Below are 17,059 nucleotides of genomic sequence, written 5' to 3' on the forward strand. Positions count from 1 at the left end.
GCGGAGACACCTTCCGGGTCGAAGGTCACGGTGAGTTGCCAGGGGCAACGGCGGCGCCTCAGCTCGGAGCGGCGGCCTCTGGATAAAAGGGTGATCTCCGGTGATGTTTATTTGTACATTTTCCAACGAACCGGTTTTGTTTATGTTTTAACTGAAGTCGTGGGTAAACGAAGTTAAAAGGGGGGGGGAAGATTGTCGGGCAAAGACAAACATTTATTTTCCCTCACAGCGAGTGGTCAGGGTCAGGAGACGGGCTGGAGGCGGGCTGCTCTCCCGAGGCGGTATTTATGGAGACATTGACCCTCTATTTGGGACAGAAATGCGGCGCAGGGATTCGGGGAAAGTGCAGGAGGTTGGCACGAGGTAATCGGACCAGTACGGGGAAGCTGGGCCGAATGGCCGCCCTCCGCCCCAACCAATTGTTTGATTCCCTTCAGGGTCCCCATGCCCCATCTCTGGAGAAGGTAGGGCTTTGAACCCAAGCCCTTTATCCCAGAGGTAAGGACACTACCACCACAGCCCTCCGAAATTTATTTATATTTTTGATTAAATCTTCGGATTTTGAGCTGATGCAGGTTTCCTTTCCACTCTCTCGCCGTTTCTCATTGGACTAAAGCTTAACCTATCAGGAGCGCGCATCTCGATCCTCCGTCCTGTGATTGGCTCAAAATAAATCGGCCGCCACCCACCCTCATTGTGACTGGTTGTCACGGAGCCAATCAGATCGCTGGTGGGATTCCCGTGGTCTCACTCCCTGATGGTGTGTGTCACCAAGGGGCTAACCCAGGAACTGACCCTTGACAGGCTTTTATCACACAACACCAGGTTATAGTCCAACAGGTTTAGTTGGAAGCACTAGCTTTTGGAACGCTGCTCCTTCATCAGGATGCTCCAAAAGCTAGTGTGCTTCCAATTAAACCTGTTGGACTATAACCGGGTGTTGTGTGATTTTTAACTTTGTACACCTTAACTTTGTGGGCGGCACGGTGGCACAGTGGTTGGCACTGCTGCCTCACAGTGCCAGAGACCCGGGTTCAATTCCCGCCTCAGGCGACTGACTGTGTGGAGTTTGCACGTTCTCCCCGTGTCTGCGTGGGTTTCCTCCGGGTGCTCCGGTTTCCTCCCACAGTCCAAAGATGTGCGGGTCAGGTGAATTGGCCATGCTAAATTGCCCGTAGGGTTAGCGAAGGGGTAAATGTATGGGTGGGTTGCGGGTCGGTGTGGACTTGTTGGGCAAAAGGCCTATTTCCACACTGTAAGTAATCTAACCTCAGTCCAACACCGGCATCTCCAAATCAGTCTTTTTTGTCTCCTTTCCGTTACCGACCCCCCCCCCCGCCCTTTCAATAATCCAATCAGGCATTCAGGAGAAACATCTTCAGGCCTGTTTGGAATGGGGATGGGAATTAACTCAGTACCTCAAAAAAACAAATGAGGTGAATTAGGACAGAAGGATTTTAGAGAAAACCGTGTTGTAAAGAGCTGATGCTATTCCAGATTGCATTATCAATGATGTAGAATACCAAATGAAAGCAACATTCTCCTCGAGCTATATTTGTAAATGGTTAGTAACTACATTTAATTCAAACAACTTCAAACGGGCCAGCTTCCAGCAACCTCCACTGACAAGAATCAAGGCACAACTTCCCCTGAGATCCACTGAAATGATAACAGAAAATCTACATAAATGCACGAGCAGAAAACAGTACAAGAACACACTGTGAAATGATAGTAGTCGCTTTTAAAATCGATTAATCTTCGTAACAAAGTATAATACCTGGAGTGTGATGGATTTGCATTAAGCAAATTTTCACATGTACTTTATAATATCTAAATGATTTTAACATTTACTCTCAGAATAGATATTATTTCAATTATTGCTTAGAACAAGTACTGATAATAATCAAAAAGGCTAATGAAATCCACAAAGGGTGAGACGTTATTCTTTAGCTGTACAAACTCCTGCTCACTAGAATACACCTGGAACACTATGATTAGTTCTGGTCAACACACTTTATGCAGGATATTTTGTTTTGGAAAGAGTATAGCTAAAGTTTATACCTAGACTCCACTGATTAAATTATGAAGGGAGATGACAAGTTGTATTCTCTGGAATTTCAAAGTTTAAGCCGTGGTTTAATTGAAAGCTTCAAGGTATTAATGGCACCAGTTTAGGAAGATAAAAAGTGTTTCTGCTGGTGGAAGTTTAGGAGCAGAAACTTAAAATTTATTTCCAAACCTTTCAAGAGTAAATGGGGCTAACACTTCAACACACACTGACTGGTAGAAGTATGGAAATCTTGCCTGCAATTGGAAGCTGATGTTCCATTTATTTTAAAACTTAGACTGCATTTTTTGTTAACCTGAGGCTATAGAACTAGGTTGCAGATCAGCCTTGTTCTCATTGACTAAAGTCCCAAGGGACTAAATGAGAACTCCTGTTCTTGTGCTCCATTGCAATGTACCATATATTAGGCTTTTAAGGTTTGCGCAAAGATTTCTAGCTTGGGGGCTGGTTGTTCTAGTTGTGGGTATGTTCACTGAGGTGGGAAATTCATTTGCAGACGTTCATCCCCTGTCGAGGTAACATCTTCAGTGCTTTGGAGCTTCGTGTGAAGCGCTGCTGTACTGTGTCTTCTGCAATTTATTTGGTTCCATTCTTGCTGTATCCAGTTGCCGGTTCTGGTTGTTCATTGTAATGGTCGGTATATTGGATCTAGGTCTACATGTTTGTTGATGGAGACCATGGATGAGTGCTATGCTTCTAGAAATTCTCTGGCTGTCCTTTGTTTAGCTTGTCCTATGACCATTGTGTTGGCCCAGTCGAATTTGTGGTCCGTGCCATCTATTCTGTATGGCTACTAGGGACAGTTGGTCATGGCGTTTAGTGGCTAGTTGGTGTTCATGGATGCACATTGCTAGTTGTCTGCCTTTGTCCTAGATAGTATTTTGTACAATTTTTGCACAGAATCTTGTAAATTATTTTTGTCTTATACATGATGGATATATGGGATTCCATTCTGATGAGTTGTTGTCTGAACATGGCTGCCGGTTTATGGGTTGTCATAAAACGAGTGGTCAGAGAAGTCTGGCTGTCAGTTCTGAGATTTTTTTATATATAAGATAGCTTAGCTAGTGAGTTAAGTCATTGCATGTTTGTCTGTTAGGCATCTGCAGATGAAGTTGCAAGGATATCCTTTCTTGGCAAAGATTCTGTAGAGCTGAAAATGTGTTGCTGGTTAAAGCACAGCAGGTCAGGCAGCATCCAAGGAACAGGAAATTCGACATTTCGGGCCAGAGCCCTGTAGAGGCATTCTTCGTCTTTTCATAGGTTGGGTGTGCTATTGTGTGTGGTGGTGTTTTTGAATGGGGTCCTAATAATGCAGTTTCTCATGTGTGTTCAGATGGTTGCTTTTGCAGTTCAGGATCTGTTAGGTCTGTTATGATAGCATGTGAGCTGTAAAGTATGCAATGAAATAATATTGCATGTAAACACATTGCATGTTATTGTCAATCTTGTTAAAATAGATCCCATCTATTGCATATAATGTAATTATGCTTTTAGAAGTGGAAGAATAATGCAAGGCAAAACAAAATAATGTTTCTAATAATTATTTGTTAGAAACATATTAGAAGTAGACTACAGCTCCTTGAAGCTCTTCAGCATTCAATAAGGTTATAGCCAATCTTCTGTCTCAACTCCACTTTGTTAACTGTAAGTCAGTCAGATCCTGGAGTCTACTCCACCAGTCAAGTAGATCATGGTTGGTCACTGCCTCAACACCATTCTTCCTCCACTATTCTCACATCACTTGATATTTTTACTACAGAACATTCTGCTATAGCACGTGTTTCATTAATGTAAATTCGCTCCAACATGATTGATAAATTGGAGTCACTGTTTCTAAAGCACAAACTTTTAAAACATGTTTTAGCTGTAATGCAATTACATCACCAACACTTTAAGCACTGTTTCTAAAGTGTGATTTTTCTATAACGCAGGGTCGCACACGAACACAACCAACACCTTATAGAACTACCTGTATTTCTAAATTTATTCATCTGTCTTGAATACAGTAATACATAATAACTGAGTGTCTGCAATCCTTGGGAGCAGAGAATGCTGAAGACGAACTACCTTCTAAATTATGAGATTTGTTCCTCATCCAAATGCTCAATGGCCAACTGCTTATTGATTGTTCCCGCTGGTTCAAGACTCCCCAGTCCAGAGCAATAACCTACATCTACCCTGTTTAGCTTTCTAAGAATTTTGGAAACTTAATTTTTCTGGAGAATACACATTCAATTTCTTCAAATTCTCTTCATAACACAATCTGGGAATTGGTCTGGTGAGCTTTGGTGCTTTCACTTTATAATAACTATATTCTACTTTCGGTAAAATGACAACTGTAGATAACACCCTAGATGCCGTCTCACCAAGGCTGTATACAGTTGCTGCAAATATCTTTATATTAGGAGGACCTGAGTTCAGAAGTCAAGGCCAATTTGGTGAACAGTATGCAAATACTGAACATGAGCTAGGTAGGGATTCATTAATGCCCCTATAAAGAGGAACAGTTTGGAACCATGTTGCATTATGAAGTGCACGTTTGTGTGATTAACTGCTTATAAAATATGTAAATACTAGGTCCAGTTGTATCCTTTATTCACCTAGCTTTCTGGAATGTGGCAAACTTTCCTGTCTTCATTTTAACTAGGTCGCAGAACATGTGCCCCACTAAAACCCTCCAGCACACAAGTTTAAGGAAGACTTTAACTGTGAGTTCACAGTAGCAATGACAGCTAAACAGTGTGAAAAGGTGATGTTGCAGCAGGTAAATCAACTGTGGGATCTGCTGGATGATATGTCTGAAAACAACCCCGAAGCATATCAGAAATTCATCCAGCATCATCTAGAAGAGGGGATGAAGCAGTTCAGTCTACCAGAGGCTCACATCTGCTTTCAGACAAGAATATTGGTACAGTATCTATTAGTTTTAGCACCTGACATTTTATTATCACATGTGGCACAAGGACTCTTTTTTACTACTTTAACCTTCTGAATTTTGATGCAAATTTAAATTAAATGATTAGAAAATTAGTGACAAATTTACTATCTGCAGAACCTGCATATACACAATTGCAATATTGATACACTTTAAAAACAGAAGAATGCAACACCATTTCTTTAGAAATGTCACTTTTATATAACTTACCCATCCACTCCAGATGCTGTAAAATACTTTGCATCCAAAGTCGAGGGTGTGATGCTGGAAAAGCACAACAGGTCAGGCAGTATCAGAGGAGCAGAAGAATTGACGTTTCAGACATAAGTCCTTCATCAGGAATCATGCCAGAAACGTTGATTTTTCTGCTCCTCGGATGCTGCCTGACCTTTTGTGCTTTTCCAGCACCACACTCTCAACTCTGATCTCAGCATCTGCAATCGTCACTTTCTCTACTTTGCAACCAAGGTGTGGCCATTATTATTAATACACTTGGATACAGAACTGGCTCAAAGGTAGAAGACAGAGGGTGGTGGTGGAGGGTTGTTTTTCAGACTGGAGGCCTGTGACCAGTGGAGTGCCACAAGGATCGGTGCTGGGTCCTCTACTTTTTGTCATTTACATAAATGATTTGGATGCAAGCATAAGTGGTAAAGTTAGTAAGTTTGCAGATGACACCAAAATTGGAGGTGTAGTGGACAGCGAAGAGAATTACCTCAGATTACAACAAGATCTGGACCAGATGGGCCAATGGGCTGAGAAGTGGCAGATGGAGTTTAATTCAGATAAATGCGAGGTGCTGCATTTTGGGAAAGCAAATCTTAGCAGGACTTATACACTTAATGGTAAGGTCCTAGAGAGTGTTGCTGAACAAAGAGATCTTGGGGTGAAGGTTCATAGCTCCTTGAAAGTGGGGTCGCAGGTAGATAGGATAGTGAAGACCATGTTTGGTATGCTTTCCTTCATTGGTCAGAGTATTGAGTACAGGAGTTGGGAGGTCATGTTGCAGCTGTAAAGGACATTAGTTAGGCCACTGTTGGAATATTGCATGCAATTCTGGTCTCCTTCCTATTGGAAAGATGTTGTGAAACTTGAAAGGGTTCAGAAAAGATTTACAAGGATGTTGCTAGGGTTGGAGGATCTGAGCGTCAGGGAGAGGCTGAACAGGCTGGGGCTGTTTTCCCTGGAGCGTCGGAGGCTGAGGGGTGACCTTATTGAGGTTTACAAAATTATGAGGGGCGTAGATAGGATAAATAGACAAAGTCTTTTCCCTGGGATCAGGGAGCTCAGAACTAGAGGGCAAAGGTTTAGGGTGAGAGGGTAAAGATATAAAAGAGACCTAAGGGGCAACCTTTTCACGCAGAGGGTGGTACATGAATGGAATGAGCTGCCAGAGGATGTGGTGGAGGCTGGTACAATTGCAACATTTAAGAGGCATTTGAATGGGTATACGAAGAGGAAGGGTTTGGAGGGATATGGGGCAGGTGCTGGCAGGTGGGATTAGATTGGGTTGGGATATCTGGTCGGCATGGACGGGTTGGACTGAAGAGTCTGTTTCCATGCTGTACATCTCTACGAAGCCAAACACAGTAGCACATCTACACACAGCAGTATCCCACAAACAGCAAAATGAACGAATGGCTGGACAAGCTATTTCTGATGTTGAGGGCTACATATTGGCTTTGGCTTGGACACAGGCTGATCTTCCTGCTTCCTTGTAGAAAATACACATTTCATATTTTAAACTTAAATGTTAGGTTGTGCTCAGAATCTTTAAACCATCTCCAAAATCCAATTTGGGATGAGTGGATTAAACAAAATGAATTGGATTATATGTGTTCACATAATTGACTCAAATAGTTTGCATCTCAATTTTAACATAAAAGGTGTGTGTTAGAGATCAAAATAATTTTATAAATTGAATTTAGAACATTTGTTAATTCTGCAGACAGCCTTTCCATTGCAAGCTCACAACAATCAATGAGCAATCATTCAATTTTTCTCTTCCAGGAATTGAATGAGAAGTTGCTGTATGTGAATCTTTGCACCTGGAGTAGGGTCCCTGCTCCAAAGTCAAAATCAGATCCAGTGCCTCTTGCTGGAGGGAGGTTGGAGGAAACTGTAGAGGGCAGAGGTAGGCAGTGAGAAAAGGTTTGTATTTCTGAATGTTATTAAGTCTCATTTAACATCTCAAAACTATTTGACAGACATTAAGAGCTTTGCACCTGCCACTCATGGGCATATTTGTTCCAGAGAGATCAATGGACAGAGACGAGGCAAGGGAATCTCCATTAACCGAGGACATACAATAGTATTGAACACAAATAATTCTCCCCGTGACTTGGACAACATCAGTTCCTCAGTCACCACCAAAGTTATTATTTATGGAATTGTCTTGCTTGAAAAATTATTGAAATAAGCTATCAGACAAACATGTCTAAGTAATGTACTTTTCAATGTTTCTGAAGGATACAATGAGAGCACAACAAATTTAGGACATCATTTTCATTTACTGTGGTTCACTTCATGGTATGTACTGAAGAGAACAGCATCTGCAACAACCTGGGCTTTGGTCCCTCTATCCCTAAAGTTTGGGGATGATGTACACCGACCAAAGCACAAGAATTGTTCTTCAATCTTGCTGTAGAGGAGTGAGTTACTTTGACTATTTAGTTTTTGATTCCTTTTCTCTTCTGCAGAGATTTATTCTGTTACCGATGTTGCATACAACCCAGAGGTCCTTAAGGAAGGAAATGAAGATCCTGTGGAAAAGGACCAATTGATTCGTTTAGCTATGAAATATATTGAAGAGCAGCATTGCACGCACCTATCATATTCTTACACCCTACTGAAAGACAAACTAAAAGGAAGTAAAAAACAGATGAAGCTACGACTGACTGGAAAGGCTGATCCTATGCAAACTGCAAAGCACATGTCACCTGAAGAAAGTGGTGCCTCATTGCTTCAGCAACTGGCAATGCTGAAATCAGCAGACAAGGAAAGTGAAGATGATAATCCCCAAATTTGTTTGTTGAGTAGTATCAAACACCCTAAAAAGCCAGGACTCATTGAAGAGATTTCAAGTACAGAATTTCAGAGTGGTAAAGTAGAGACTCCAAAATATAAATTATTGCTCGTGAAAGATGGAAATGAAAAGACAAAAATAATTCAACTGAAGATAGAGCTGCCTGGAGTATTCTCTGTCAAAGAATGTGATCTCAGTGTTTCAAAGGTATATGCTAGCTGTAATCCTATGAACATTGATTATGCATTCTCTGTTTAACAATATCACAAATTACTGATTTGGAACACCATAGACTAAATTCATTTTCTCATTTGTACATACAAGACAAAACTCATGGAAGAAGGCTTTCCCAGTGGCCTACCTAATTTATTTCCATTTACTATCCTACGGACAGATTAGCCAGTGATTTGTATTATTGTTGGAGCAATGGTTGATATATCTTCCCAACAGTCAGTGTACTCAAAGTATTTCAACATGTGAAATATTCCTTTGCCTTAATAAGAAGCTATAAAAATATAAACAAAGTTTTTGTTGATTTGTTAAAGTAGCAATTGTGACACAGAAATTGCAGTAGACTACGTGATCCAACATCAACCAACCTCAGGAGTGGTAGGGTACAGATTTCACACAGATTGGTCATTCAAACATGAAGCTATATGTCTATGCTAAGCAGAGCGCTGGGCTGGAAAACTAAACAGCCCTGAACTATCACTTCTAAGATCTGGGCTCAAATCAGATCAAACTGGTAATATGTATCTCATTTGAATTGAGGCTAAACAATTCTAGCCTAATTATTAATCATACTAAGATACCATCGGCTTATTATGTATCTGTTAGGTTGGAAGATCTTAAATTGACAGACATATTGGATCCAAAAGCAGACTATAAAGGCAACTGGATAAATAATCTCAATCAATGTCCTGGTCGATTGTTGAAAAAAAAATAGGAAATCGTCAGACTCATGCTCAAATGTGAGGTGCAGCAGAGTGGAGGGAACTTCACCACTGCAGTGTGTTTTTTAAACTCTGCTTGCTGCCAATACCAGTTGCAGAAAATAGAAAATGTTCCGTTTTCCAGCATTAACATCATTCACTATGATAAGCATTAAAAAACCCACTCTTTCGCTGGCTTAAAGTACCAGTGGCAGAAACATGGGAGAAATTGTATAACCTCTCTCCTCAGACAGTGCACAGTATGAAATATTACAAAAGGGAGAATAAATTTGGTTTTGAATGATGTGTATATTTGGTGCTCCAATTCAGGGTTTTGTAAATAACAGTAAAATGGTTGAGGCATGATAAAGGTGATTTTTGATTTGGAATTTGCTATGTGGAACAAGTGTTTTTCACTCTTGCATATTCCTGTTTATAGATGAATCATCTTATTCAATATTTACAAACTACATTGCTTGATTTATTCTTTCATTGGATTAGTCATTGTGACAAGGCTGACTTGAAGCAGGGCGTATGCCCCAAACGTAGATTCTCCTGCTCCTTGGATGCTCCCTGACCTGCTGTGCTTTTCTAGCACCACACTCTCGACTCTACTTTGGTGCAGAGAAAGTGAGGACTGCAGATGCTGGGGATTAGAGCGATAGTATACATTATTAGACCCACCAACCACTTTTTATCCCTCTCCAAAAACTCCTACCTTCGATATTTCCATATTAATGGAATAAAACAAACTAACCTTTGAAATTGTTTTCTATATTTTATGAAAAGCAAATTCAAATTTTGACAACTTGTTTGCCTCCAAAACAGGATGACCTAGTTATCGATGTAACCGAGAAGTACAGACTACAGCTTGATCTACCTGAAACTATTAGTGAAGAAACAGTCACTGCAAAATTCAACAAGAAGACTCACATCCTGTCTGTGGAGATGCCTATCAAGTAACCATATTACATCTCTCAATTAAATATATTGATATTATATTAATGAAATGACCAATAATAACAGTTAGCTCCGTGTCAGTCATTGAAAAGGACAAATTATAATTGGTTGGAAGTGTAATTGAATAAAATACCAAATATCTTGACAGTCTGCATGGGCTTTGAGGGGATTGAGTACCTGGGGAGACAGGTAAGGCCGTCGGGGGTTTCAGGAGAGGCGATACTATTGCGAGGTAGGAAAACCAGTTAGCAGATCTAGGTAGTGTATTCCTTCAGTCGGGCAAGTGCTGAGGTAATGTTGCATTTCACTGTTTGTTCCCAAGCGGAGTGTGGTCACGTGGAGGTGCCAGTGGCATTGTGGGTAGACTGTCACTGGCTAAAAACAGACACTGGTTCTGTGAGCAAGTGATGGCCAGGCAAAGTGGTTTGCTTTTCTCCCACACTCCATAATTGCATCTGTGCTATTTGCCTCAACTATTCTGTCATACAAATTCTGCATTCCCAATTTCTACCATTTCCTCTACTGCAGCTTTGTTAGTCTTCTTAAAATTTAATATTCTTATGTAAATTAAATTAATTTTACATCTAATAAGACTGCTCCTCAAAAGCGGTTTCTCCCCTCACCTTCTTTGCTGCCAAACTAATCTTCTGTCACACCTTTATTGTTAGCATTGACATGGATGGTGCTAACAGGGGTGGTGCAACTTGAGTTACCAGCTGCTAGAATATCATCTATGACTAAGATTAGAAACTCTATAGGCACAGGAAGACATGAATGTAATTAAACTCTCCACTTTAATTTTGTATTGGTCCTCACCAGCATGAAATGAATGTTGTTAGCAAAACATAGAAAATGCAGTACTTACTAATTATAATTTGCTCCTAATTAAGATATCTTCAAAATCAGAGAATTATGATACTTTCAATATACTAAATAACATAAACATGGAACAAATACTTCATTGTTTTGTCTATTATTTTATTTAAATCCTGGTTTTTAATGTAAGTTGCCACTACATACCAAGTTGCTAGTCTGGGAGGTTGTGGATTGAATTAACAATACAGATATAGTATAAGACATTTCACTATAATTTACAGAGACCTTACCAATTTGTGCGTTTTGTTTAGTCTCCCCAAAAACTATTTCAGGATCTAAAAATTCTAAAAATTGGTTTTATGCTGAATATACAGCAAAATGGTGCTTCCACCAAAACAAAAATGCCCAGATTTTTAAAGTCAGATCAATGTGTGCAGCATAACAATTTCCATATTAACAATACTGACCTGCAAGCAAGAGGGACATCATGTGTTACTCAGACCCACCCACCATCAAACAGTACATAATCCCCAACAGGAAAGAATACAAATTATAAATGAAGTGTGCACTGGAAAGAAAAGCGCTTCCTATTTTATATGCAATCCTTTAAGTGCAACAATTAGCAAATTAACTTGATTGGCAACATCACAATAATAAACAAGGTTATACAAATTATGAAAACGCTACTTAATAATGAAGCATTACTATGCACCCCAAAGATATACAGGACATCAAGGCAATCCATTTGAGAATCAAGTTAATTCAGTTGATCAATTAGTATCCATGATGTTAGAAGTACAATATTCTTCTTTGCAGCACACATTGATTCTAGATAACAAGGCGATTTAATCACACCACATTGAACAGCAAACAAATATACTTTTAAGTAGTATTAATGAGCATATGGCATTTTATTGGTAACACAACTGGCATACAAATGTGAGATATTGTACAGTACTCTACATTTAATTTGGTTTCAAGTTTCAGCTTTTATTCCCCCCCACCTTTCCTATTTGTCAGAGTTGTTAGGTATATTAAATAATAAGGCATGAAGTATCTGGAGTGGTAAGAATGATCAACAGATATTTTAGGCAGTAAACAAAACAATTAGCCTGCACTGCACCAAGAACACAAACTAAAGAATATAAGCAGGTTTGGGCTCATTATTTTATTCTGAAACTTATTTTTATATCTAGTTGTTAATTATCTGTGGAATTCAGAAAGACTTGACTAAAATCAGGAGAAAAACTTTTGTTCTGTGTGCAGTTACCTGTTCTCCACCACCTGACTGCACTAGACAAAACATGTGCAAACTGGAAAAAAGCAGGTACTGATTGCAGTGACAGTAATCACAAGAGGACTGAAAATTGACTGGAAACATGCATTTCTGAACTCTGCGTAAAGATACAGTATTTCAAAATTTACTCAGCCTCAGCCAATTTTAAAGAGGGTTGGAAACAAACCCACCAGATTTGAGAATGCTAATGAAGAAACAATCTGGCATTTATCAGTTGTCAGCAATGAAATATTTTTTGTTATGTGGCACATGTGGAATATAAACACTTTGAAAGTTGTTCTTTTGCATCTCATTTCATATTATTTACAGTAATAATTGCAATTTACACTTGGAAAGGGGTATAAAGATGCATAATATTATTCTGGGGGATAACCTACTTTAAATAATTTGTCATCTGATGCATAAAAATGGGGAAAGAAAAATCCTTGTAATTCTTGTCTGGTTAACAAGTACTGATCTACAACCCAAAACAATATTCATGTGTAGTATTTACTTTCAAAATAATTCCAGATCATTGTAACATAGTTAGTCGAATAATATTGGACTAGAAGTTATGCTTTTAATTTAGTACTTCAGCACTGATTTTAGATCAGCTAATTAAGAGAAATATATAAATATGCCCTATACCTGGTGAGGATTAATACTGTCATGCCCAGGGTATTCTATGACACCACTTTTACAGAAAGCAGAGAAGATCTTGTACATTGAATTCTGATTTTTCTTCAAAATAAGGAAAAAAGTCTCAGATTTAAATATATTATGGACTTTTGGTACTGGTTAGACTTCCTTTCTAGATTGTGGCATCTGAACATGGAAGGGTGGAGCATTTAGGTGAATTATCAGTTAGGAATTCAGTTACAGTACTGATAGTTTCTATGTAGACCTGGAACTGGAAAACAGTATATTGTTCTTCAATTTACTATGAATTTGAGCTCAATTGCATATCTTGTTTTCACTGTTTGTACAAATACTTTAGTCTTACATGGATAACAGGAATAAGGAATTCATAAATAAAACCACCTTAGGGGAAAAAAAACTCGACACTTAAATAAACACCAGTTCTTGAAATTTATAACAGCATGGTAGGTGGCCTTTCAAGGAACTTCTTGAACTCGGCTAGCCACTGGGCACCAACTGCTCCATCCACAACACGATGGTCACAGCTCAGGGTTACTGACATTATATTGGAAACATTAAATCTGTGGAAGTATGACATGGTAATGGTGAAATTTCAAGATTACACACTTGACCAATGCATAGAAATACAACAGCATCTAAAGTTAATTGAATGATACAAAGCTACAGAATTGACTAAACATATTATTAACTAAAATAGATCACTTTATTCAAATCTGATTTATTCAATGGATACTTAAAATCCTTTTGACATAATATATTTTATTCTGTTTCAACACCTAGCCATCTCTGGATGACATGCTGTATGACTTACATTTCCAGGGAAAAGTGTGTTTTAAAGATTCATTAAATTTCCATAAATCTAAAATAAAACACTCCTTTACAATATGTACACAAAATTTCTAACACTTTAGATTTAATTTGTAACAGGTAACAACATTATCTTAAAACAAGTACTTCACTAATAGTTAAGAATAATTCATAAAATTGCCTACCCCCTCTCATTTTCTGCAGGAAGCAGTCTTTCTTCTGATCCACCAATAGCAAGAATGCATGCTTGGGGTGGGTTGATAATCGCTGAAAAATTCTTTATACCATACATTCCTAGGTTAGATATTGTAAACGTTCCACCCTAAAATATGAAGGAGAAAAACAGCAAGTTAAATAAAATGTACAAATTCTAAAACTTCTAACAGGAGCAAGACTGGATGGATATGAGATTCCAATGGCTAGTGACGAGAAGCAGGGGACAGAGGGGGCAGGCCATTTAAGGCTGGAGTAAAAAGGCATTTCTTCACTTTAAGTCATGATATGAGGTGCCAGTGTTGGACTGGGGTGGACAAAGTTAAAAAAATCACATGACACTAGACTATAATCCAACAGGTTTATTTGGAAATACAGACAAACCTCGATTATCTGAATATCAATTATCCAGCAAGATCGCAAAGTCCTGATGCTTGGCTAAACTATGTTATCTGGAATTTGCTTAACTGAATGAAATACCTCCTGTTCGTGTCGTTTGAATAATCGAGGTTTCTCTGTACAAGCTTTCTGAGCACTGCTCCTTCATCAGGTAGCATGAGGAGTAGGATCATGTGATACAATTTATAGCAAAAGATCATACATCATATATTGACAGGATATGTTGAACAAACCTAAATTGCTGCTAAGTCTTTCATCTTTTAGACTGAGTTGCAGGTTTCAATTCATTAATCTGTAAATCTGAGGACTTCTTTCAAGCCAAAGGTTTTATTTAAAAAGGTTACATGTCAGCTCAGACATTGCATTAAAGGTGTCAGGTTAGAGTCTTGAGCCAGACTGGTTCCATTTTCAAAGTTGGAATTTATAAAACGTCAAGTATAAAGTGAGGTCTGCAGATGCTGGAGATCAGAGCTGAAAGTGTGTTGCTGGTTAAAGCACAGCAGGTTAGGCAGCATCCAAGGAACAGGAAATTCGACGTTTCGGGCCAGAGCCCTTTTTCCTGTTCCTTGGATGCTGCCTAGCCTGCTGTGCTTTAACCAGCAACACATTTTCAGCATTTATAAAACGTCACATGGATTACGAAAAAAATAATGACTGCCTACAGATTGTGCGCTTTTTGAACAAAAGAGAATGTATCTGCAACTACAATTCTGTAAATGCAAATTCACCTCAGTCTTGTGTTTGTGTGCACATGCATTTGAAGGAGAAAGTGTGTGTGCACTGCGCTTGATAGTGTGCGCGCAAATGTGACGAAATATATGTCAGAACATGTGCACATGGGTGAGTATTTCTTTTTGGTGGGGGGGGGGGGGGGGGGAAGAAAAAAAGGTGTGCGCATGCATGCGCACACCTGAGACAGTGTATGAGAGAGGGTTTGCATGAGTGTGCATGTACGCAACTGTACATATGTATGTGCACTTGTGCAGGAGTGAGTGTGTATAGTTTAGTGGGGTCATCTGTAGTGTCACATGAATCCAAGGTCCTGACTGAAACCACCTTTATGGGTACCAAACTTGCTATCAACCTCTGCTTGGCATTGTTGCGTATCCTGAAGTCTACCTTGGGGGACGGTCACCCAAAGATCAGAGGCCAAATGTCCTTGGCCTCTGAAGGGTTCCCCGACTGGGAGGGAAAAATTCCAGTCTGACGATTGTTGTGCAGTGTCCATTCATCCGTTGTCGTAGGGTCTGCTTGGTCTCTCTAATGTACATTGCCTGCAGATCAACGTTGGACGAGCCACAAGTACCTGCTATGTACATGGTGGGTGGTGTCCATGTCGACACTTAGACATTTTGCAGTGATTGCATTGACAGGGTTGTACCATGTTGGGGTCGATGCCCGGAAGGCTGGGCAGTTTGCTGTGATTCTATTCACCGAGCTGGGAGTTTTTGTTGCAAACGTTTCGTCCCCTTTCTAGGTGACACCCTCAGGTGCTTGGGAGCCTCCTGTGAAGCGCTTCTGTGCCTATATACCAGCCACTGCAGCGGACAGCAACTGACAACCGGAAGCGGCAGATTCAAACCACTATAAATGCTGGAGGAATCAGCAGAAGCGCTTCACAGGAAGCTCCCAAGCGCTGAGGATGTCACCTAGAAAGGGGATGAAACGTTTGCAACAAAAACTGCCAGCTCAGTGAACAAAACAACAAGCACCCGAGCTACAAATCTTCTCACAAACTTTGAGTTTGCTGTGAACAATGGCTGCTAAGATTTGGTGGTTGTTTAAAGTTGAGAAGTGGAGGAGTGGGAAGGGTCTTGGCGAGGTGCTCATCCTCAAATGTGTTGCAGTGTGCAAAGATGGTGTATTTTCTCTGCTCCTGCGAAGTACTGGACACCCAAAGGTACCCTATCGGTCACATCCAGTGTCCGTACCCTGAGGACATCTTTACAGTTTTGTGTTGTGGCACATCGGAACTAGCGACAGACACATCAGAACATTCCCAAATACACATACACACACACACAGCTTTTTGACAGGTTCCATGCTTGCCTTGCACAGGACAATTTGGGAGAGATTGTCTGGGGACGGGGTGGGGTGCACCTCTCTGAAGAACTCCAGGGGAAGTGTGGGGAGAGAGAAGACGGGAGGTCAGTCAGTCACGGGAGACAGTGCCTGTTTAATCACTGTAAACAAAAGATGCTATCACCGTTGGAAACACAGCTTTGATGTAATGTTTCTATCAGGACCTCGAGATCGCCTTCGGATAATCCAATTTTTGGATAACTGGTATTCAGATTCCCTCCCTCCCTTGCAGGAACACACATACAAGTCTATGGGATGAATCTGCATTTGCAGATACTTTCTATTTTGTTCAAAAAGTGCACAATCTGTAGGCAGTCAATACTTTGTACAATCCACGTGATATTTTATAAATTCCTACTTTGGAAATGGAACCAGTCTGCCTCAAGATTGGATGCATAAGATATATACAGACTTTAACCTCACACCTTTAATGCATTATCTGAGCTGATGTGTCACTTTTTAAATATAAAACCTCGGAAATGTGACTTGAAAGTCATCCTGGGATTTACATATTAATGAATGGAAACCTGCAACACATCCTAAAAGATGAAAGGCTTAACAGCAACCAAGGTTTGTTCAATAAATCACATTAGTGCATGACACTATGATCTTTCGCTATAAATTCTGCGTCCTATGATCCTACTCCACAAGCTACCTGACAAAACAGCAGCGCTCCAAAAGCTTGTACTTCCAAATAAACCTGTTGGACTATAACCCAGTAGTGTGATTTTTAAACTTTGTTCACTTGAAGTGATGAATCTTTGGAATTCACTACCCCAGAAAACAGTGGCACCTCGATTATTGAACAGTTCATACCAGAAATCTGAGGAATTAAGGAATATGGAAACAGGAGAAGAAAATGGCATTAACATAATCAGTCATG

The 17,059-nt window shown here is 39.8% G+C and overlaps 2 protein-coding genes across 2 annotated transcripts in view; one reads left to right on the forward strand and one right to left on the reverse strand.

The window, feature by feature from the left end:
• The first annotated feature begins 28 nt into the window (after positions 1–28).
• pih1d2 (PIH1 domain containing 2) lies at positions 29–10,890 on the forward strand. Its single transcript, XM_060847078.1, has 5 exons — positions 29–100; positions 4,719–4,979; positions 7,017–7,140; positions 7,706–8,238; positions 9,792–10,890. Exons 2-5 carry the CDS (start codon positions 4,797–4,799, stop codon positions 9,924–9,926), a joined length of 975 nt encoding a protein of 324 aa, XP_060703061.1. The 5' UTR covers positions 29–100; positions 4,719–4,796; the 3' UTR covers positions 9,927–10,890.
• Positions 10,881–17,059, reverse strand: part of dlat (dihydrolipoamide S-acetyltransferase (E2 component of pyruvate dehydrogenase complex)) — a 28,357-nt gene continuing 22,178 nt past the window's right edge. Inside the window, exons 13-14 of the mRNA XM_060847077.1 lie at positions 13,668–13,804; positions 10,881–13,235 (exon numbers count right to left, since the gene is read on the reverse strand). Of these exons, the coding sequence (XP_060703060.1) occupies positions 13,106–13,235; positions 13,668–13,804 (267 nt within the window). The 3' untranslated portion in view covers positions 10,881–13,105. The remainder of the gene's footprint in view (positions 13,236–13,667; positions 13,805–17,059) is intronic.

This window comes from Hemiscyllium ocellatum, chromosome 29 (genome assembly GCF_020745735.1).
Source record: "Hemiscyllium ocellatum isolate sHemOce1 chromosome 29, sHemOce1.pat.X.cur, whole genome shotgun sequence".
Classification (NCBI taxonomy): Eukaryota; Metazoa; Chordata; class Chondrichthyes; order Orectolobiformes; family Hemiscylliidae; genus Hemiscyllium; species Hemiscyllium ocellatum.

Excerpts from the sequence above, each read along its gene's own strand:
- pih1d2 (XM_060847078.1), top strand. The coding sequence starts at position 4,797 with ATGACAGCTAAACAGTGTGAAAAGGTGATGTTGCAGCAGGTAAATCAA. Across the intron at positions 4,980-7,016 it reads GCTTTCAGACAAGAATATTG|GAATTGAATGAGAAGTTGCT; the intron begins GTACAGTATCTA and ends TTTCTCTTCCAG. Across the intron at positions 8,239-9,791 it reads GTGATCTCAGTGTTTCAAAG|GATGACCTAGTTATCGATGT; the intron begins GTATATGCTAGC and ends CCTCCAAAACAG.